Source organism: Dunckerocampus dactyliophorus, chromosome 14 (genome assembly GCF_027744805.1).
Source record: "Dunckerocampus dactyliophorus isolate RoL2022-P2 chromosome 14, RoL_Ddac_1.1, whole genome shotgun sequence".
Lineage (NCBI taxonomy): Eukaryota > Metazoa > Chordata > Actinopteri > Syngnathiformes > Syngnathidae > Dunckerocampus > Dunckerocampus dactyliophorus.
In genome coordinates, this window is record NC_072832.1 from 9,499,732 (window position 1) to 9,517,490 (window position 17,759).

General features: G+C 40.0%; 2 protein-coding genes across 7 annotated transcripts in view; both read right to left on the bottom strand.

Annotated features, from left to right (window-relative positions):
* The window catches only part of LOC129193639 (arginyl-tRNA--protein transferase 1), a 44,989-nt gene extending 38,057 nt beyond the window's left edge, over nt 1-6,932 (bottom strand). For 4 of the 5 annotated variants that reach the window (XM_054798028.1, XM_054798024.1, XM_054798027.1 and 1 more), the window contains exons 1-5: nt 6,747-6,932; nt 3,609-3,672; nt 3,138-3,200; nt 2,938-3,047; nt 2,610-2,831 (exon numbers count right to left, since the gene is read on the bottom strand). In XM_054798028.1, the coding sequence (XP_054654003.1) occupies nt 2,610-2,831; nt 2,938-3,047; nt 3,138-3,200; nt 3,609-3,672; nt 6,747-6,846 (559 nt within the window). In that variant the 5' untranslated portion in view covers nt 6,847-6,932. Of the gene's footprint in view, nt 1-2,609; nt 2,832-2,937; nt 3,048-3,137; nt 3,201-3,608; nt 3,673-6,405; nt 6,593-6,746 lie in introns of those variants that run through there. The other variant, XM_054798026.1, reaches the window with a different exon arrangement.
* A 414-nt stretch (nt 6,933-7,346) lies between these two features.
* Nucleotides 7,347-16,650, bottom strand: LOC129193638 (delta-1-pyrroline-5-carboxylate synthase-like). Of its 2 annotated transcripts, none has more exons than XM_054798022.1 (17): nt 16,444-16,650; nt 15,834-15,941; nt 15,254-15,405; nt 15,030-15,179; nt 14,851-14,955; nt 14,605-14,757; nt 13,112-13,202; nt 12,711-12,835; nt 12,485-12,629; nt 12,304-12,377; nt 12,003-12,102; nt 10,849-11,069; nt 10,612-10,749; nt 10,327-10,522; nt 9,390-9,511; nt 8,059-8,341; nt 7,347-7,986 (listed from the first exon to the last, which is right to left on the bottom strand). In XM_054798022.1, the coding sequence occupies exons 2-17, from the start codon at nt 15,928-15,930 to the stop codon at nt 7,805-7,807; spliced, it is 2,334 nt and encodes a 777-aa protein (XP_054653997.1). In that variant the 5' UTR covers nt 15,931-15,941; nt 16,444-16,650; the 3' UTR covers nt 7,347-7,804. The 2 variants fall into 2 exon arrangements, with proteins under 2 accessions (XP_054653997.1, XP_054653996.1); XM_054798021.1 differs by having other exon boundaries at nt 14,599-14,757; nt 16,444-16,647.
* Nucleotides 16,651-17,759: the final 1,109 nt, after the last annotated feature.

Consider the following 17,759-nt stretch of genomic DNA (forward strand, 5'->3'; position numbering starts at 1 on the left):
ACCGATGGTACAATATCATTTGGTGTTGACATTACTCACACTAAGGCCCTGTCCAAAAGGGGACGTTCTTGGGATTTTTTTTTTTTTTTTGGGGGGGGGGGGGGGGGGGGGGGGGGGGGGGAGTCACAGCCGCACTGTGCCGGATTAGTAAATAGTTGCATCCAGACGGGAATGGAGAGCTGAGAGAAAACGATGTAATACACAAGGCACACCTACATGTGGCGCTATGAACAGATACACGGACGGAACAATGTGACACACCAAACCGTAGAAGAAGAAAAAAGGGATGCGCGTAAGTCCGTTGTCTTCAGCTTTTCACGGCTCGTGGAACTACATGTGCATCATTTTGGGAGTATAAGACAAGAAAATATCATGAGAATGTCCACTGCGGTGAGTCATGACACTCGAAATATTCACATATGTTGGCTTGTCGTCAATGCTCACTTCTGGTCATGTGACGTCATCGTTTTTAAATTGTAATGGATTTGCTAGTCCATAAATTTTCAGATGTTCGCACTCTGGAAGCCATTTTCAGAAAATACCCTTTCCGGTCACCCAGAATGCCGTTCCCGTGTGGATGAGAGGCTGAAACGATAAGATACTTTGCAGTTTTGACCTGAAAACATTTGTGGATATCCCCTACATGTTACCAAGTTTAACATACTCTGTGGCAATATGGTCTTTTTTTTGGCTCAACCTGGCCCTTAACCCAACACCTCCCTTCTACTCTTCCTTTTCCAACACCATCTCTTGGGACTCTCGCCAAGCCCCCCAGCTCTCCAGGCATCCCATGTCAACAGTTTATACGCCCACATCCTGTTTGGAGCAATAAGGAAACGAGGACCATTTCCTGCTTGTCAAACTGCCAACCATCAGCTCACTTTTTAAACTTTCTCCTCTATCAGCGTGAGAGGGAAACCCCATCTTGACAAGAGGCGTTTTCATGATTGAGATAGCTTCTGTTCTTTGGTTTGGCCTGGGGGTTTTTTGTGTTTCTGGTCGACAATTTGACTTACTAACCTATTTTATTAACCACATAATGGTGTTTTTATCAAAAATGTTTTCAATGAAAGTGAACTAAAATCCTAGTAAACCCTAATCATAGTAAAATCCGAGTATGGAGCCGGTCTACCATTCCAGCTATTATGTGGATTTACAGCTCAGTTTAGCAGTTTTCCTCTGGACAGTACACAGGGGCACAGGCACACTGTTCACCAGATGATAATGATCTAGATTCTGGGATGTGTTAATCACACTGCCTCAGCCATCATCTCCTCTCAGGTACTCCTGAGGACAACACACACACGCGTCACGTTGAGCATTATGTTTTGACAGATGATTTCCTGTGAAAGACACTTGCTCCCACTCCAGCAGTTAGCACTTCATAAAGCTATGACACTGCCTCCCTGGTTCCCAAAGCACTACTTCCAAAGTAGTGCTCAGAGTAAAACTTGTAGAGACCATTGCTGTGATTGTTTCATTGTGTCACAAATCACAATAACAAGATTTTCCTATATTTTAGGGGAAATGACAATGAGAACAATTTCAACATAATGCAACTTTTGGTTAAAAGAATTTTAGGGGCTCATTAGTCCATTTTTTAACAAAAAATTTAAAAACACACTGTTATTTAAGCGAACACTCTGTGGTTTACCTTCAAATTACCCAAAAATATACAATGGCATAATATGTACAATATGTAGTTAAAATTGGCATAGAAAACCACATGTTGGATGTTTGACGCGTTTCTTCAACATTACGTGGAAGTCAGGAACAGTACCTCTGGATTGGCAGACCGGGGTGGTGTTTACATGCGCAGATGATAACTCTCTTCATCCGTGCATGTAAACACTGGAACACATACACAACAGTAGACAAGTGGCAGCACACAGATGAACGGAGAGAAAATAATGCAGATCGATTGAGAGGTCTGACTTTGTGTGGGCAACGGTTTGCAAATGTGTTACACTTTTGAACGCGTATTGTTTTGAGGAGCAAAACCCTTAATTTAAGAGACCTCAGCAACTAGCTGAAACTACTTTCCTTCACAACAAAAAACGACCAGAACTTCTCTCGCGGGACGAAGTGGAAGGTAAGTCACTGTTGATGCACTACAATGCTGAAGGGGATGTCATACAACTTCATGATTTGGCAGCTCTGTCCACTTGCAAGTGAACTGAGGACTAGCACACGGACCAGTGTAAAAATGACAGCAAAGAGCACGCAGAAATTACGCACTCGTGCGCAGCATGCAGCAACGGCTTGCAGGTTTCCATGTATAAACCTCTCAAACCCAAATATGAGAGGGCCTGTCTTTTTCTGTTTTTTCTGGACAAAAAAATCCTATTATATTTGGGTCAACACAGTAAGTTTTTTAACCAAGACCTCCAGTTCTGCAATACTACACAATGGGAGGAAAAGAAAAACCTCAGTTAAAGTAATGCTGTGGGTTACATTGTGGTAACACCTTTTTTTCAGTGACTAATTACGATTCTGTATACAAACAGAGGACACAATTTCAACACATACATTAACAGTACAGTCAGACCACTGAAGAGCAGGTGCATCATAATAATATTTTAAGATCAACAGCTTATCAGAGTTCTTACCAGGTTTAGGAGCTGTGGCTGTTCTACTGTCTGCGACAGAGTCTGGATCTTTTCTGGGTAGTTCTGATCCAGTGGGTGCCACATCTACCTCATTCCTCTCTACTTCTGTGATAGCCGGACACTCCAATACTTTCTTTTGAATGTCTGTAATAGCAGACTTTGTTATTTCTAACCTCGGTTCTCGTGGACCCGCATCTTCACACACTGAATCCATTGGTTCCACTACAAAAAGAAACAATGTCTTAACGCCAGGTAATACAAGGTGAAGGATGAAAATTTGAAAACAAAAACATTGTCCTGTACTGTATATTTTAAACAAAATACTCACCATGTTCATCACCAGGTCCTTTTAGTAATTCTCCTTTAGAAATAAATTTATTCATCTTCTTTAATATTTTCTTATGGGATTTGGAGGGCTGGAATTTTGTAGCATGACACCTTGACAGGGAGCACAAAGTAGGAACTGCAGTTGTTTCCAAGCAAATACCACTGGGCATGCTTATGCCATTCATGTTGGAAAACCATTACCTGATGGTATACTGTGGACAGCATGTCTTCTTCATTATAGGCTTGTAAACATATTTACCACTTCTGTAAAAAACAAAAATAATTAAAATATTCAGTTCACTGTAAAAAATAATTAATAAATGATCGCCGTTTCGTGGTTGAATACAGATGATTATGATTTTTTTACATAGGCAAATTTAAGCTACCTGTACCTTTTTCTTAGCCTAAATTAAGCATTTTCAAGCATAACATTTACTACAATACAAGGCAGAAGCAGCATTGTAAATGTGAATATAGTATTCTATATTGGCCACTAGGTGTTGGTGTTCGGTGAGACAAGGACCAGATGTAATCGCCAGAAAAAGGTATTTATTGCACGTTTAAATGATCTCACATCAGGCAAAATAGGGATTAGGGATGTCCGATATTGTCGGCCACTGAAAATTATCGTGCTGTTGGCATAAAAAAAAGCAGACACAAAACACTTAGTACCTTCTCCAGCCTCTGTCGATAAGATCTTGATAGTCTTGTACTGTCATCGTATGAGACCACATACCTGAGGAAAAGAATATCATAACCAAAACAAATAAGAGTGGGAAAATACACATTAGGGCTGCACAAAAATAAAAAATAAAAACTCTGATATTCATTCACACTAACATGCGATATAATTTCAAAAATACATTAATCGTGTTTCTTATTTTGCATCTCTCACCTCCAGGGCGAGTCGACTGTGCTGCTCTGGTCCTACCAGCTGACAGCTGACGCCACGGCTAACCGCACCAGTGGCATCTATCAATCATCAGCTCGCGAGAGGAGCCATCGCATTAATTAATTGACTATTCTTTTGACTTGTCTTTATTACGTGAATGAATGTACTGTCGAGTCAGCGAGTGTGCCATGTTTTTGACTTGATGGATTAGTTTCAGGCTTTTATTGATTTCTAATAAGAAAGTCCCCCATTAAATGTCCTTCCAGGACCTCCCATGAAGAACGGTAGAAATTGGAAGTTTCTTTAAAGCAGAACAAAACAATGAGGAGTCTAATAATGATGATGATGAAAACGATATACATTGTGTGAACAACAATCCTTCCAGAGCATCGCCATCTCCATTCTAAGCAAGAAAACAGCTTGTTCTCGTGTACAACTTTATTTCACTGTGATAGACTTCACAACAGCTCAAAAGTGTCTTGCCCAATTTCTGTTTCATCAAAAGTGCCACCAAACAATATTCCCACAGCATTTATGGTCCCCAGTGGACACACGCACAGTTATTATTTGTGAAAACAGTAGCTTGCATCCAAGTTCCCAGAAGTGACATCTGAGCTCCCACATCAACTTCTGACCTTGTCTGCTAAAATCCTACACACATCTTGCAAACTGCAGTGACTATCACATTCCTAGAGCACTTCACTGTAAACCAGTCTACACAACATATAAACGAAGATTGTTCAAAGTTTTTAGCCCTTGAGAAGACTTTTAATCATTTTGTTTTTGGATAGTATCTTTTCCGGCCCTGAACCATGCATGCTGCTCACATGATGTAACATGTCCAGATTAGCGCTCTTACTTTAGCTTAAAGAACAGCTCGTCTGCATCACTACCTGACTGCATTAGTAACCACCTGGGTCCTAATTATGGTAAAACAGTCTTATCTTTGTTGACAAAGGAAATGTAACCATAACCATAATATATTAAGAAAACGGATGGACTCACGCAGTGTATTAATAACACGCTAACCTTGGCAGATGCTAACCGAGACTCCCCTGTCGCGGTTGTAAAAGTGTAATTATTCAATTTAATTAACCAGGGCCAGCAGCAAGGACACCTTTTTTCTTGTCACTAATGTTGCTACTGCTGTAAGGCTGTCACAAGAAGCGATACTTCAATACCAAGTCGATGTCAACACAAAAAATACAGCGATGCCTGCTTTTTTAGGTATCGTTATTATCAAGTAGAAAACGTATCCCTCTGCAAGCCGTATCGATCCTTGGTGGAACTGACGTGGGCAGTATACGTGTATGAGCACTGAGGGGACGGAACATTCACCACCCAAGGAGAATGCCTGCTGTATTCATTTGTGTATCATTATGACATGCCCTGTAACAGTCTCTGAGATTGTTATTTGAACTAAAACTTTATTTTTCCTTAACATTGTAAAGCTGGGGTGTCAAACTTGCCCCATACTTGACAACCAAGTTTAATGTAAGTGCAAGGCACGCACCCTGGGAAGGTGATGAAAAGCAATTAAGCTTGCTTAAAGGAAAGAAGCTCTTTTGACTGGGCAGCAGTAACCCGCACTGTGTGGTGGTAAGCCTGACTGGGCCAACCATACATTTGACCCGCATGCCATGAAGTGTCACTTCCAAGGTTTTCTCACAAGTAGGCACTCCTGCTCTTGCTGCTCCAACATTGTATGCCACGACCCACGTAACACACATGCGCGCATTAGTTACGTCTGTTGTGAGCTAATAATAGCTGCTGTTATATGTTAGCTGTCATTGATGTATAGCGTATCCTAACCACGTGGTGACTCCAAATTGTTGGTCGCTTCTCTCAGACTACTTTTTTGTATGCCCACGCGCTGCGAATTTATAGGCCTATACTGTACGACACAGCGGTGAGTAACAGCCATGAACGCCAGTTATTTTATTCGGGCCGAACATTTTTTTTTTAAACGTTTGAACTTTGAATTGCGCCAAATATAGAGGTTCATTTGTTCAGTTTGTTCTTTTAAACCACTATTGGTAACAATGCTAGCCTGCGATGTTCTTATATTTTTTTGTTTAAAAAAAAGTGTCGACGTGTGACAGCACATCTAAAGCCTTTCTTCTTTATATCGCGACAGTGGCGACCAGTTGACGAGTGCCGCATGGGCGGGCACAGCCGTGTTTTATATCCTGTACTGTAGCTAGCTAGCTTGATGCTAGTTAGCGACATAACAGTTGTCTATCTCCTAATGTTACAGTGTTCGCCATGAGCAAACAAGCAAAAATCACTGACAACTGAAAAATGTGTATATTGATTTGTTACAACATACTAGGTCGACGTAATGGACGCGTTCATATTTTTAATGGGGTTTTCTGGGTAGAGACTTTGAGCTGTCAGATGAATGGCTAAAACGAAAATACTGTGGTAGGAATTTATAAAGTTTGTTAGTCTTCTAGCGTCTACACATTAAGGCCAGGGTGACTGTATTAGCTGACAGGAAGAGCTACTTTGTATTAGCTAGCATGGTTAACAGCGACTAGCTTTTGCTATGATGTTACATATATGTAACATACTTACCGTGAGAAAACTTTCCCCTCTCGTTTTTGCAGTAACCACATCGGTGACCATCACCCATACCGAAATATTCTACAATAGAGTAAGTACTGTTTGCTGCCATGTTTGGTAAGGAAAATAATGACAGATGAGTGTGTTCGGTGAGAGCCCGCCGGTGTCGTGCCAAAGTGGGAGGGCGGAGCTGAGTTTCTGTGTTTTGATATTATCTGATTAAAAAACAAAATGTGTACGTTACATACATAATATTGTACACATTAGCACTACGGTGACTGTATTAGCTGACAGGAAGAGCTAGTTTGTTAGCATGCTTAACAGCGACTAGCTGTTGCTGTTGGTACACTTACCGTGAGAAAAGTTTCCCCTCTCGTTTTTGCAGTAGCCACATCGGTAACCATCGTCCCCACCGAAATATTCTACAATAGAGTAGGTATTGTTTGCTGCCATGTTTAGTAAGTAGGAGGATGACAGATGAGTGTGTTGGGGGAGAGCCGCCGGTGTTGTGTATAGGCTAGTGGAGCTGTGCAAAAAAAAAAAAAACTTTATTGGCACGAGGGTGCAGGAACAACGTGATATTGCCAAACTTGTAGATAAAATATGTTTGGGTTGTGTTTTTCACATAGCGTTATGATTGGTAGGCTTGTGCGGTACAATTATGAATGAAGAAAAATGAAACATTTGTGTTATATTGTTCAGTAATTTAATATTTTATTTTGTTTCTAACCCAAAAGCCGGCCCACGCTAGTGACGTCATCATGGATAGAGGGATTTTAAACGTTTCATACAGTATACACATCTAATGGGAATACATTTACTACAGGTTTTTAACTAATTAAACTAAGAAATTTTTTTAAGTAATTTAACATTTTGTTTAAATATTCTCAAACCATAACACAACTTTTCAGTGTGAAATTTGTAAGATACAAAAAATACACAATCACAAAAGCTGCCGTAGAAGATATTTATTCAAATAATCTGCCTCAAGAAGATACACAGCAAAACAAACCTGCACCGGGAATCTTCAGAAACTCTTACAGTCAAATACAAAAAGGCAAGGATATAAAGTAATTTGTAGAAAAATAAGTTAAAAACTACCACTGTGTTAGTGATTCATTTGCCACAGTTTGACCTGTCACACTTCACCAAATACAAAACTGGTTCCCCCCCAACTGATTTGTTTTTAAATTAGGATGTGTCAACAACTGGTGCACAGGTTTTGAAAACCAGGACATAGTTGTGTGGCATAAATAGCTTCTGTTCTGCATGCAACTTTCTGCTCCTAAGCTTGATACACAAAGAAATGTACCAGCAGCAGCAAAGTGATATTTGCAAACACAAAACTTTGAATTTACTCACAAGTGACATTTTGCAAACTTGAGTCACTGATAGCACTTTGGGTCAGAGACTAGCTGAAGCTCCCTTGGGGAACAGGGATGTTTTCATGAAGGTATTTCATACTTCCTTGCTCAGAGAAGTCAGCTACAGTGTGGCCTTCTCCGCGAAGGACCCATTTGGTGGTCAGAAGTCCCTCTAAACCCACTGGCCCTCTGGCATGGATACGTGCTGTGCTGATTCCCACCTCAGCACCTGAAAAATAAATGCTCATCTCGTTCACACCATTTCATAATTTACTCTTAATTAAATTTATATTGTACATACCTAACCCAAAGCGGTAGCCATCAGCAAAGCGAGAGCTTGAGTTCCAGAAAACACAAGCACTATCCACCTGCTGCAGGAACTGTGCAGCTGTCTCTTCATTGTCTGTAACAATGACATCGGTGTGGGAGCTACCATATTTATGGATATGGTCCACAGCTTCCTCCATGCTGTCCACCACCTCGATGCAGCACTCCAGATCCCCATATTCTGTCCGCAGGGACTTCACTTCAGATGGGCTGAAAGTTAAATAAGATGCAAATCGTGGACCAGCGTGGATTTTTACCTGAGGGAATGAAAATGGGAAGTTAGAGTGGTTATTGTGTAACACAGCTAAAATTACCATACAAATAATGACAATACAGTGTTCCCTCGCTACATCGCGGTTCACATTTGCAGATTCACCGTTTCGTGGATTTTTTTTAAGTGCAATTTTGCTTCTTTTTTTTAACAGCATATGGAAGCACTTTGTGTTCTGCGTCCTTGTGGTGTATTAGAGCGATCTATCGGTGCTCTGTTTTATGTGTCTGTTATTATATTTACTACTGCTACCAGTAGAGGGTGTTATTCTCATGTGAGAGTTCAAGACAGTGCAGTCGTCTCAGGATGTGTTTATGTGCCTGTATGAGCATTTTGGAACCACAGTAGACAATAGCCGGCTGAATATAGAGTAGAGCCACAACAGTCCTTATTGGCTATGGGAGAACCCACCCATTGTGTTCTGCGTCCTGATTGATTGGCTGTAGAGCATTGTCAATCTCCTTTGTGCCGTTTCCTGTTGTGGTCAATAGTCAACAGTAAACTATTTAACTGTGTGAGCTGCTTGCTAACCGCCAATAAACAATAGAAGAAGAAGAAGAAGCTAACCAGCTAAATTAATCCTTGGTTTAAGGAGGAGGACGACAACTGCAGGAGCAATATGTATCAACAAGGATACAAAAACGCTACAGCCGAACAGCGCCATGATGAGGCACGGTCAGAGGAGTGAATATGCATGAGTCACTTAATTTCTTGTGGCTAACCTAGTGGATTGATCATAAAAATTCTAATGAAATTTGAACTTGAGTGTTTAAACAAAAGAGAAATGTGACAAAATGTTAATGCCTGTCTGAGAAAAGTGTATAAGGTTTATGGTGAGGGGTTTTACAGCCTAAAAACATATAATTGCAAACAAATAAAGTCAGCTACTTGGCGGATTTCACTTTCCCGCTAGCCTTTCCCCCGCTATAAACGAGGGAACCCTGTATTTCAAGTATTTTGGGTTATAATGCACAAGTCCCGGACATGTCTGAAACTATAGTTCATAACTGAATGACCACAACCATGAATCTTACATGTTCTGTTCTCAGCATATCAATGATCTGGTCAAATATTGGCGTTCGCAACAAGTCTCGATGAATGAGGAGGGTTTCCATAGCATTGCAGGCCGCAGGGTAGTCGCACTTTGAGTCTCGGACTGAAATCAACACACACACACACACACACACACACACACACACATTAAAATCGAACAAATATAGACACATGAAAAAATTAGGGCTCCGACCCGGTGTAACTCTTCTTAAACTGAATCATTGCACACAAAAGGGTGAAGAGGACATGGGTTGCATGTTCTGCTGTGTCGTCTGTGCTATTATTTCCCCATGAGTTCCCCAAAGTCTGACCCAATAAAATCGGACTGACTTGAAATTTCAAGAATCACCACGGAAGTTGGTACACACTTTTAGGGGCCTGACAAGCATGTCTGTAAAATTTGAGCAAGACTGGTTGAAAGAAGAGACATCATCTCTGGAGGGGCACGTGCAGGGCTTAGCGATTAATTGCCCATAAGTCACTAACCACTTGTCTCATGCTTATAGGACTTTGAGGATTACATGTATGGTGGCATGTCTTCCAAAGCATTCTGAGCACAACCAATAGGGAGCATCATAAAAGTAATTCAAATAGTAAATGGTCTTTCACTTGTATAGCGCTTTTCCACCTCCAAGGCACTCAAAGCACTTTGACCTACTGATGACACAGCATCAGGACTAACTGGGGGTTCAGTGTCTTGCCCAAGGACACTTCAACACGATCACGGGAGGGCGGCGGATCGAACCCGCAACCTTCAGGTTGGGAAACGACCACTCCACCACCTGAGCCATGGTGCCCCCAATTTACATGTATATGTTCCCCGAATATCAGTAAAGGCACCACAAGACCCCAGATGAGACAATGCGACAGAGACATTTTTAAACTATGGCAAGTACACTATAGAACTATTGTACATACCGATGTCAACAGCTTTGTCTATGCTCGCTTCACTGTCAATGTAGACATGACAGACACCCTCGCTGTGGCCCAGGACAGGAATACCCTTTGCTGCTCTCTGAATGTCTCGCACCAGCTGAGATGAGCCTCTTGGAATGATCAGGTCAATAATCTTGTCCAGTCTGCATAAATCTTCAACTTCTTCACGTGTACTAACCTACATGATAGTGAGTAACAGCCAAACACAGCATTGTAATTACAGGAATAATTGGTTAATTTTATATATTGGTACATTTTCAATCTCACCAGTTGAATAGCATCGGTTACTCCATGAATAGAAAGCGCTTCTTGGGTGAGCTGATGTAGAATTCTGTTGGTGTTGGAAGCTTCCTTGCCACCCTTCAGCAGCAAGGCATTTCCACTGGCAATAGCCAAAGCAGATACCTGAAACACACATTAAAAGGGACAACTTTAAATGTGTAACCAGCCTCCAGCTACTATATTATATGAACAGGTGCACAAAAAGCACCAAGTGGTGGTTACTTGTGGGAGACAGTCAGGACGTGACTCAAAGATGACCAGCAGGACACCAATGGGGACAGTAATCTGCTCCAGCTCCAGGTTGTTTGCAACCTTGGTCCTCCGCAGCACCCGGCCAACGCTGTCTCTGGAGGACACAGCCAGCTGACGCAGACCAATGGCAAGGCTGTTCAATTTAGCGGTTGACAGACTCAGCCGGTCGATAAGAGCCTGGGAGAAACGGCCTATAAAGAATTTCAATAAATGCATTAGAGTTATAATTGAATATGGCAATTTAGTACAGGGTCAGGCAAAATGATCTGACACATTTGTAGGTTAAATAAAAGGCAAATAAAGTAAAGAAACAAAAAAGTGTTTTTATTTTCGAAAAGTACATATAATGCCATTTTGCTTTGTTTCTTTATAATGCCATTGTTTTTTGTTTCTTTTTCAGTTGCTGCCATGAATTGGACTGGTGAGCATTGCGCTTTCATTGTGGAAACGTTTATCAAAACAAACGAATCTGTAACTGCAACACAACGACAGTTCCGTTTGCACTTTAATCTTGGTAGACATGATCCCGTACCAGCTCGAAACACGATCTTTTTATGGGTTACCAACTTCAGAGCTACTGGATCTGCATTGAGTGTGTGGACAATAATGGATCCCATTTGACGGATTTAATTTTTAAAACAGAATGAAACAAAATGGCATTATATGTACTTAAATAAAAATAAAAAATAAAAACACTTTCTTGTTTCTTTACTTTATTTGCCTTTTATTTAACCTACAAATGTGTCAGATCATTTTGCCTGACCCTGTAGATGCTTATGATGATGGGAATGTTTTTTTTTACCTGGGGAAAACAAAAAAAATATTATTCATGCTTAGCTACAGAAGAGACTGGTAGCTTTTATCCAAAATTGTATCAATGACACAAATAATGTAGATTAGGCCAATTAAATATACAGTCATCCCTCGCCACATTGCGGTTCAAACATCGCTCCCTCACCCATCGCCTTTTTTCAAAAATGAATTACTTAATAATGACCACACTTTCGTGGTTGAGTACTATCAGTAACATAAAAAAAATTAATATACTAAGAAGAAATGAAACAAATTGACACTAAGCACCCATGGATTACAGTAACGCATGTCTCCTGTTTGTTCATCTTCACCTGATGCTGTTGCTATCTCCATATCTCTCTTGTTTGCACTGAGAATCTCATCTTTCTTCTCTGTCAGCAGCTCGGCAAGTGAGCAGATGATCTCACCTCTCTGAAAACACATACACGAGCCTTAACTCGATAAATTAATTGAGTCATATAAATATAAATAAAATGTTGAAACATCTATAATTAAAGCTACCAGCATTGTTTTATAAATAAGATAAATGTTTGTCATGGTCATCATAATTACAAGCAAACAGCAAAAGCACATTTTCAACCAAATCAGATGAAAGGGGAAAGAGAAAGCCACCTGCTCTGGGAGCAATGAAGCTAAAGTTCTTCCGGCATGACGGGCCATCTCTGTCTGCTGCTCCACAGTGGGACCTTATGGTGTCAGGAATACAACGTGAAATCAAACATGTAACTATAAAAATATATGTTCACAAAACACACGATCAAACAAGGTTTCATTTGCATATAATCCAAAGCACCTGCAGGTTTCACTTCAGAGAAGAAGGTACCAACTTTCTTTCCCTCCACAATGTCTGTGATGACATGGCCTGTGATTTTGGGGTCTGTGCCATTGGCAATGACCACAGATGACCCACCCTGCAGTGCCCATAAAGCTGCTTTCACCTGCATTAAAATTGTAGTTTTTCCATTTTAAAACTACTCAGTATACAATTTGAGATGAAGTACTGTGTCTGCTGTGCTGACCTTGGCTTCCATGCCACCAATGCCGACTCTTGACTTAGTACCATATGTGATTGACTGCTGGTCTCCAGGATAGAAGATATCAATGAGTTTTGCATCATCTGTTCCTGGAGGACTGTCATAGAGGCCTGGAAAAGAGATTTGTTTTTCCAGTTCAATCCCTAATAAAGCAGTGTCGTCTTACTGAGCAACAGCCAATGACCTTTTGGAATGGATTAATGATGAAAACCAAGGTTCCACTGTAATACAAAAATATAAGCAGTGCTTGGAATTAATTTAAAGAGTTAAATAGTGACGTTGTACCCAAACATAAATGTTTTTAGACATCATTTTTAGAAATATTTCAGTTCAAATTCACACCAAATTAATGTTAACATTAAATTATTGTTGTAGATTTTTTGTACCTTGAACATCAGACAGGGCAATTAGCAGGTCCACTTTCATTTCAACAGCCAGACGTGCTGCCAAACTGTCATTGTCTTTGATGCTTATCACCTGAAATAATTTTTAAAAAATCATTAGGCTGTACGAAACACATTTCTGTATTATTATGCACATACAGCATTAAGACGCCATGCAGCCAAAGCCAGTAAATTTCATTAAAAAAAAAAAAAAGTTTAGGAAACAAGACCAAAATACCACGACAGAAGACAATTACATCCCTTGAAAATTAAAAGTGTCCAAGATGTCAGTGTTTGAGGGTGGTAGGAACATGTGAGAGCACAATGAAAACATAAACACCTGATCAAAATTTTAAGACCAGTTGAAAAATTGCAAGAATTTACATTTTGTACTGTTGGATCTTAAGGAGGTTCTAAGTAGAGCTTCAAAGTGCAAAAAGAAGAAATAGGAGTGAGACAACAAAAAAGTAACTAAGCAATTTATTGCACACAGCCATTAAAGTATATAAAATAGGCTGTTCGCCAGCTGATCAGAAGCTTAAGACCAAAGATCAAAAAAATAAAATAAAAAAGCTCCATTATTCACCTCAAAAATTGGTTTGGGCATGCTTGATGCCAGTGTTCCCAGGAGACTAGTGGGAGGGCTTAAAGAGGGCATCCACTGAACTGATGTTCATTTTTGTACAATTCCCTTGCCATCCCTCCCCTAATGTTCTCAACGGGATTTACATCAGGGAAACGCACAGGATGGTTCAAAAGAGTGAGGTCCTTTGTCAGGCGGGTATTGTGAACTGCAGTGTTGTCCTGTTGAAAAACCCAGTCATTACCACATTGATGAGGGTCTTCAGTCATGAGGGATGCCCCCTGCAACATCTCCACAGAACCAGCTGTCGTTTGACACCCCTGCACAACCTGAAGCTCCATTGTTCCGTTGAAGGAAAAAGCACCCCAGATCATGATGGCGCCCACTCCACTGTGCCGTTTGGAAAACAACTCAGGTGGGATCTCCTTGTCATGTCAGTAATGTTGGAACTTGGAAGCCATCAGGATCGTTCAAGGTTACATTTTTCGTCATCAAAGAATAAAACTTTCTTCCACCTGTCAATGTCCCATGTTTGGTGCTCTTGTTCAAATTCCAATCTGCAATTTTGTGGCGTTGAAGGAGATGAGGCCTTTGAAGACATTTTTTGGTTGATTTGATTTTGGCTTTTAAAGGCTGTGGTCTTTTGATCAGCTGTTGATGGTTGTCTGCAAGAATTTGCATACTTTTTGTCTAACTTACCCATTTCTTCTTTTTTCATTTTGATGCTCTACTTAGAATCTTCTTAAGATACAACAGTGCAAAATGTAAATTCATACAATTTTTCAACTGCTCTTCAAATTTTTTGATTGGAGTGTATTTGATTTAAAGCATGCCTTCACCTTGACAAATCCACACACAACATGGACCACACTTAGCATTCCCAGCATGCCCATCACAAAGTACCCACATTTACCCCCTGCATGTCACTGCTGGGAACAGGGGGGGGCACAACAGCATCATTGGTGTTAATGATGGGAACTATGTTCATCCGTAGAAGTTCAAGAAGTGTGCTGTTAAGGTTGCGCCGCTTCTGCTCGTCATGAAAATCCAAGTTTGTGACTAAAATCTGCAGAAATGAACACACACATACCAAGCCGTCAATGATAGTCCTATGTTAAAACAACACTATGGATTAAGTAGGAAAAGATCAAGTACATACCTGTGCAGTGCAGATGCTATATTGTGTAAACATAGCTTCATACAATGCCATCAGACCACTCTGCCCTGCAGCTGCACAAGCCCTTGCCTCCAACACTGGAACTGACTAAAAAATGTACAACTATTAAACTTGTTTATATTACAATAAACAATTATTTATCTAATGAAGTGATTACTCACCATTTCCTTCAACTGGTTCTGTCCTGAATGCAGAGCTTGTCTGACACTTTGAGACAACAGGATTTCATGTCTTAGTCTCTGCTTCCCAAATGCCACAGCACCACTGGTGACAATCATCATCTCCCTGCCTTGATTCTGCAGCATGGCCACCTGATAGGATAAATGAGTTCTTTAAACCAAAACTACACCACACGTGAGGATCAAAAATATGAAACCAGCATTACCTGCTCTACAATGGAGGCCAGTCTCCCCAGTGCCAGGCCACATTCATCTCCCCGTGTCACTACAGCGCTGCCCAGTTTCACCACTATGCGCTTGGCTTGCTTCAACTCACTCCGGTGGGCAAAAGATTTCCCATGTGAGCGTGGGTGTGAGACTGACGCATCAGAAGCAACATAAGTATCATGTGCGAAAACTGAAAAAATGCTTACAACTACGGGTCACAACAATATGGATAAACCTGCTGTAATAAGACCCAGCACAAGCTTTTAATTTGACAATATGTTAATTATTATCAATGTAGTGTGTGGTGATGTATAACTGTACTGCATACTTAGTTGTGTAAGATTTCGGTTGCCTTATTTAACTGTGTGAAATGAGCATCTTAGAAACATTCAGCATGAAGCAGTGTATAGAGTGCAATAAACGCATTCCTCTCTGTCAGTTTTAATCAAAAATAACCATGATCATCTTTGTGAAGGCAAGAGTTTTTGACAGAGCTCCTGTATTAGATCGAGTGATATTGTGCAGGTGTACCTAATACAGTGGCCAGTGAGAATAAAGTATATCAGCTATGTTACTTACATTTTGCTTGGGAATATGTTCTGATAGAGACAGGGCTGACACTCACTTGCCTAATTCTTGACGACAAGTGAGCGTACAAGTTGAGTCTGGCAAACATGGCACTGAAACCTAACAGGCGTGACAAACACAAAGCAATAATAGTGAATATGGTGAATCTTGCGTTAATTTGGTTATGATGGAATTTAACTCAAGCTAAGGGATACCACACGTCTGAATGTATTTGCCTAAACGTAGTCTCTTGAATAATAGCAGAACATTTGAATGTCAAGTTCATGCATTAAAATGCCTATTTGAACATCATTGTCAATACGACATCCGTTGTCTCTTGCGATGGTGCATATTGACAGTGACTAGTGGATGAAGATGATACCAATGTTAGCGAATAACTATTTTCGCTCAAAATAACCAGTTTCGTTTAGTTTATACGAATAAACATGGAAAGTGTCTGATGCCCTTTTGGTAAACCAATCGGTACGTTTTATAGTGTACATCATGGTGAACATTAGGTTGAAAGGTGCTAGCTATCTTAGCATTAGCTTGACAAGTCATCTTAACGACAAATGTAAATGGCACAAAATGGCCAAGAGAAAAAATGACTGAAGCAACTTACCTGTCGATGATAAAAAAAAAAAAAAAACTAGAAAATTAGCCCAAACTACACTTGCGAGTGAACTTCAGAGCGAAAGACACGTAGTCAGGCTGGGGTGCTGTGCTGAGCTGCCACATCCACAGCCCACGTTGAGAGTAGAGCGACGCCACTGCTATTCACAAATGACTTATACGTACGTTTTCTTCTTGTTACCGAGGGTACATAAACAGCTCACTGTACGCCGAAATTGTAGACAGGCTGAAACTGACGCAAACCACAGGAAGTAGGGTGGGCGAGACTGTATATATATATATACATATATATATATATATATATATATATATACTGTATCATTGAATGCGTTTGTGATTTTGCCTTTAATTTGCTGATCACGATTAGAATTAGAATAAAACACAGGACAAAGATTTTGGGCTAAACAAAATGTAAAAAAAATGTTTTTTAACAAGAAACAATAATCTAATTAATCTAAATAATCCATATTTGACAATGTAACTGTATTAATACAATGATAAAGTTATACCCTTTTATTACATGCTATTGTTTGAGCAAAATAATGTCTATAGTGCAAAATAACAAAGCAAAAGCAAATACTATTACTGTCTCTTATTCAAATGCTGGCTTATTGCCTCCAAAGCCCAGTGTCCAAGAATGTATTCTTTGAGTCTGTAAACAATCTAAGAATATACAAATGTAACAATGTAAACAATTTAACAAAATACACAGATTTAAAAAATGAAAATAAACTCATACTAGCGTCATCCGATACTGATACTACCCTAGATGGTATCATTAATAAATAAATAAATAAATAAATAAACAAATTCTATGGAGATGTATACCCCAAAACATAGCTGACTTCTTCTACTGTGTTTGACTGTGACGTGTGCGCCTTGCTGTTGGCCCCTGTAGACCTCCAGTTTGACTGAATGGTTTACATTATTTGAGTGAAGCTATGACAGGCCAGATGTCAAACTCCTGCATTGTCTAAGCAATAGAGTGTGGATTAAAATACTTGGACAACAAAAAGTAAAAACAAATCTGTTGTAATATATGTATAATAAAACGTAGATTGTTACACTGTCTTACATTATACTGGCTTTTGGAACTAGGTTTATCAAATTTAGTTGTAATTAATGTTTACTGAGTGTAACTGCGTTGACTGGTGCGAAGGCTAACAAATTGAGCTCACGCAATGACAAATATTTTGCTAATTGTTCTTTTTAAATTGCCGAGAGTCAGAAAAAATCTACCCGTGTTTCGTAATATGACACTGAGGCACATGAGAGGCCCTGCATGCAGAAGGAGCCTTGTGAAAC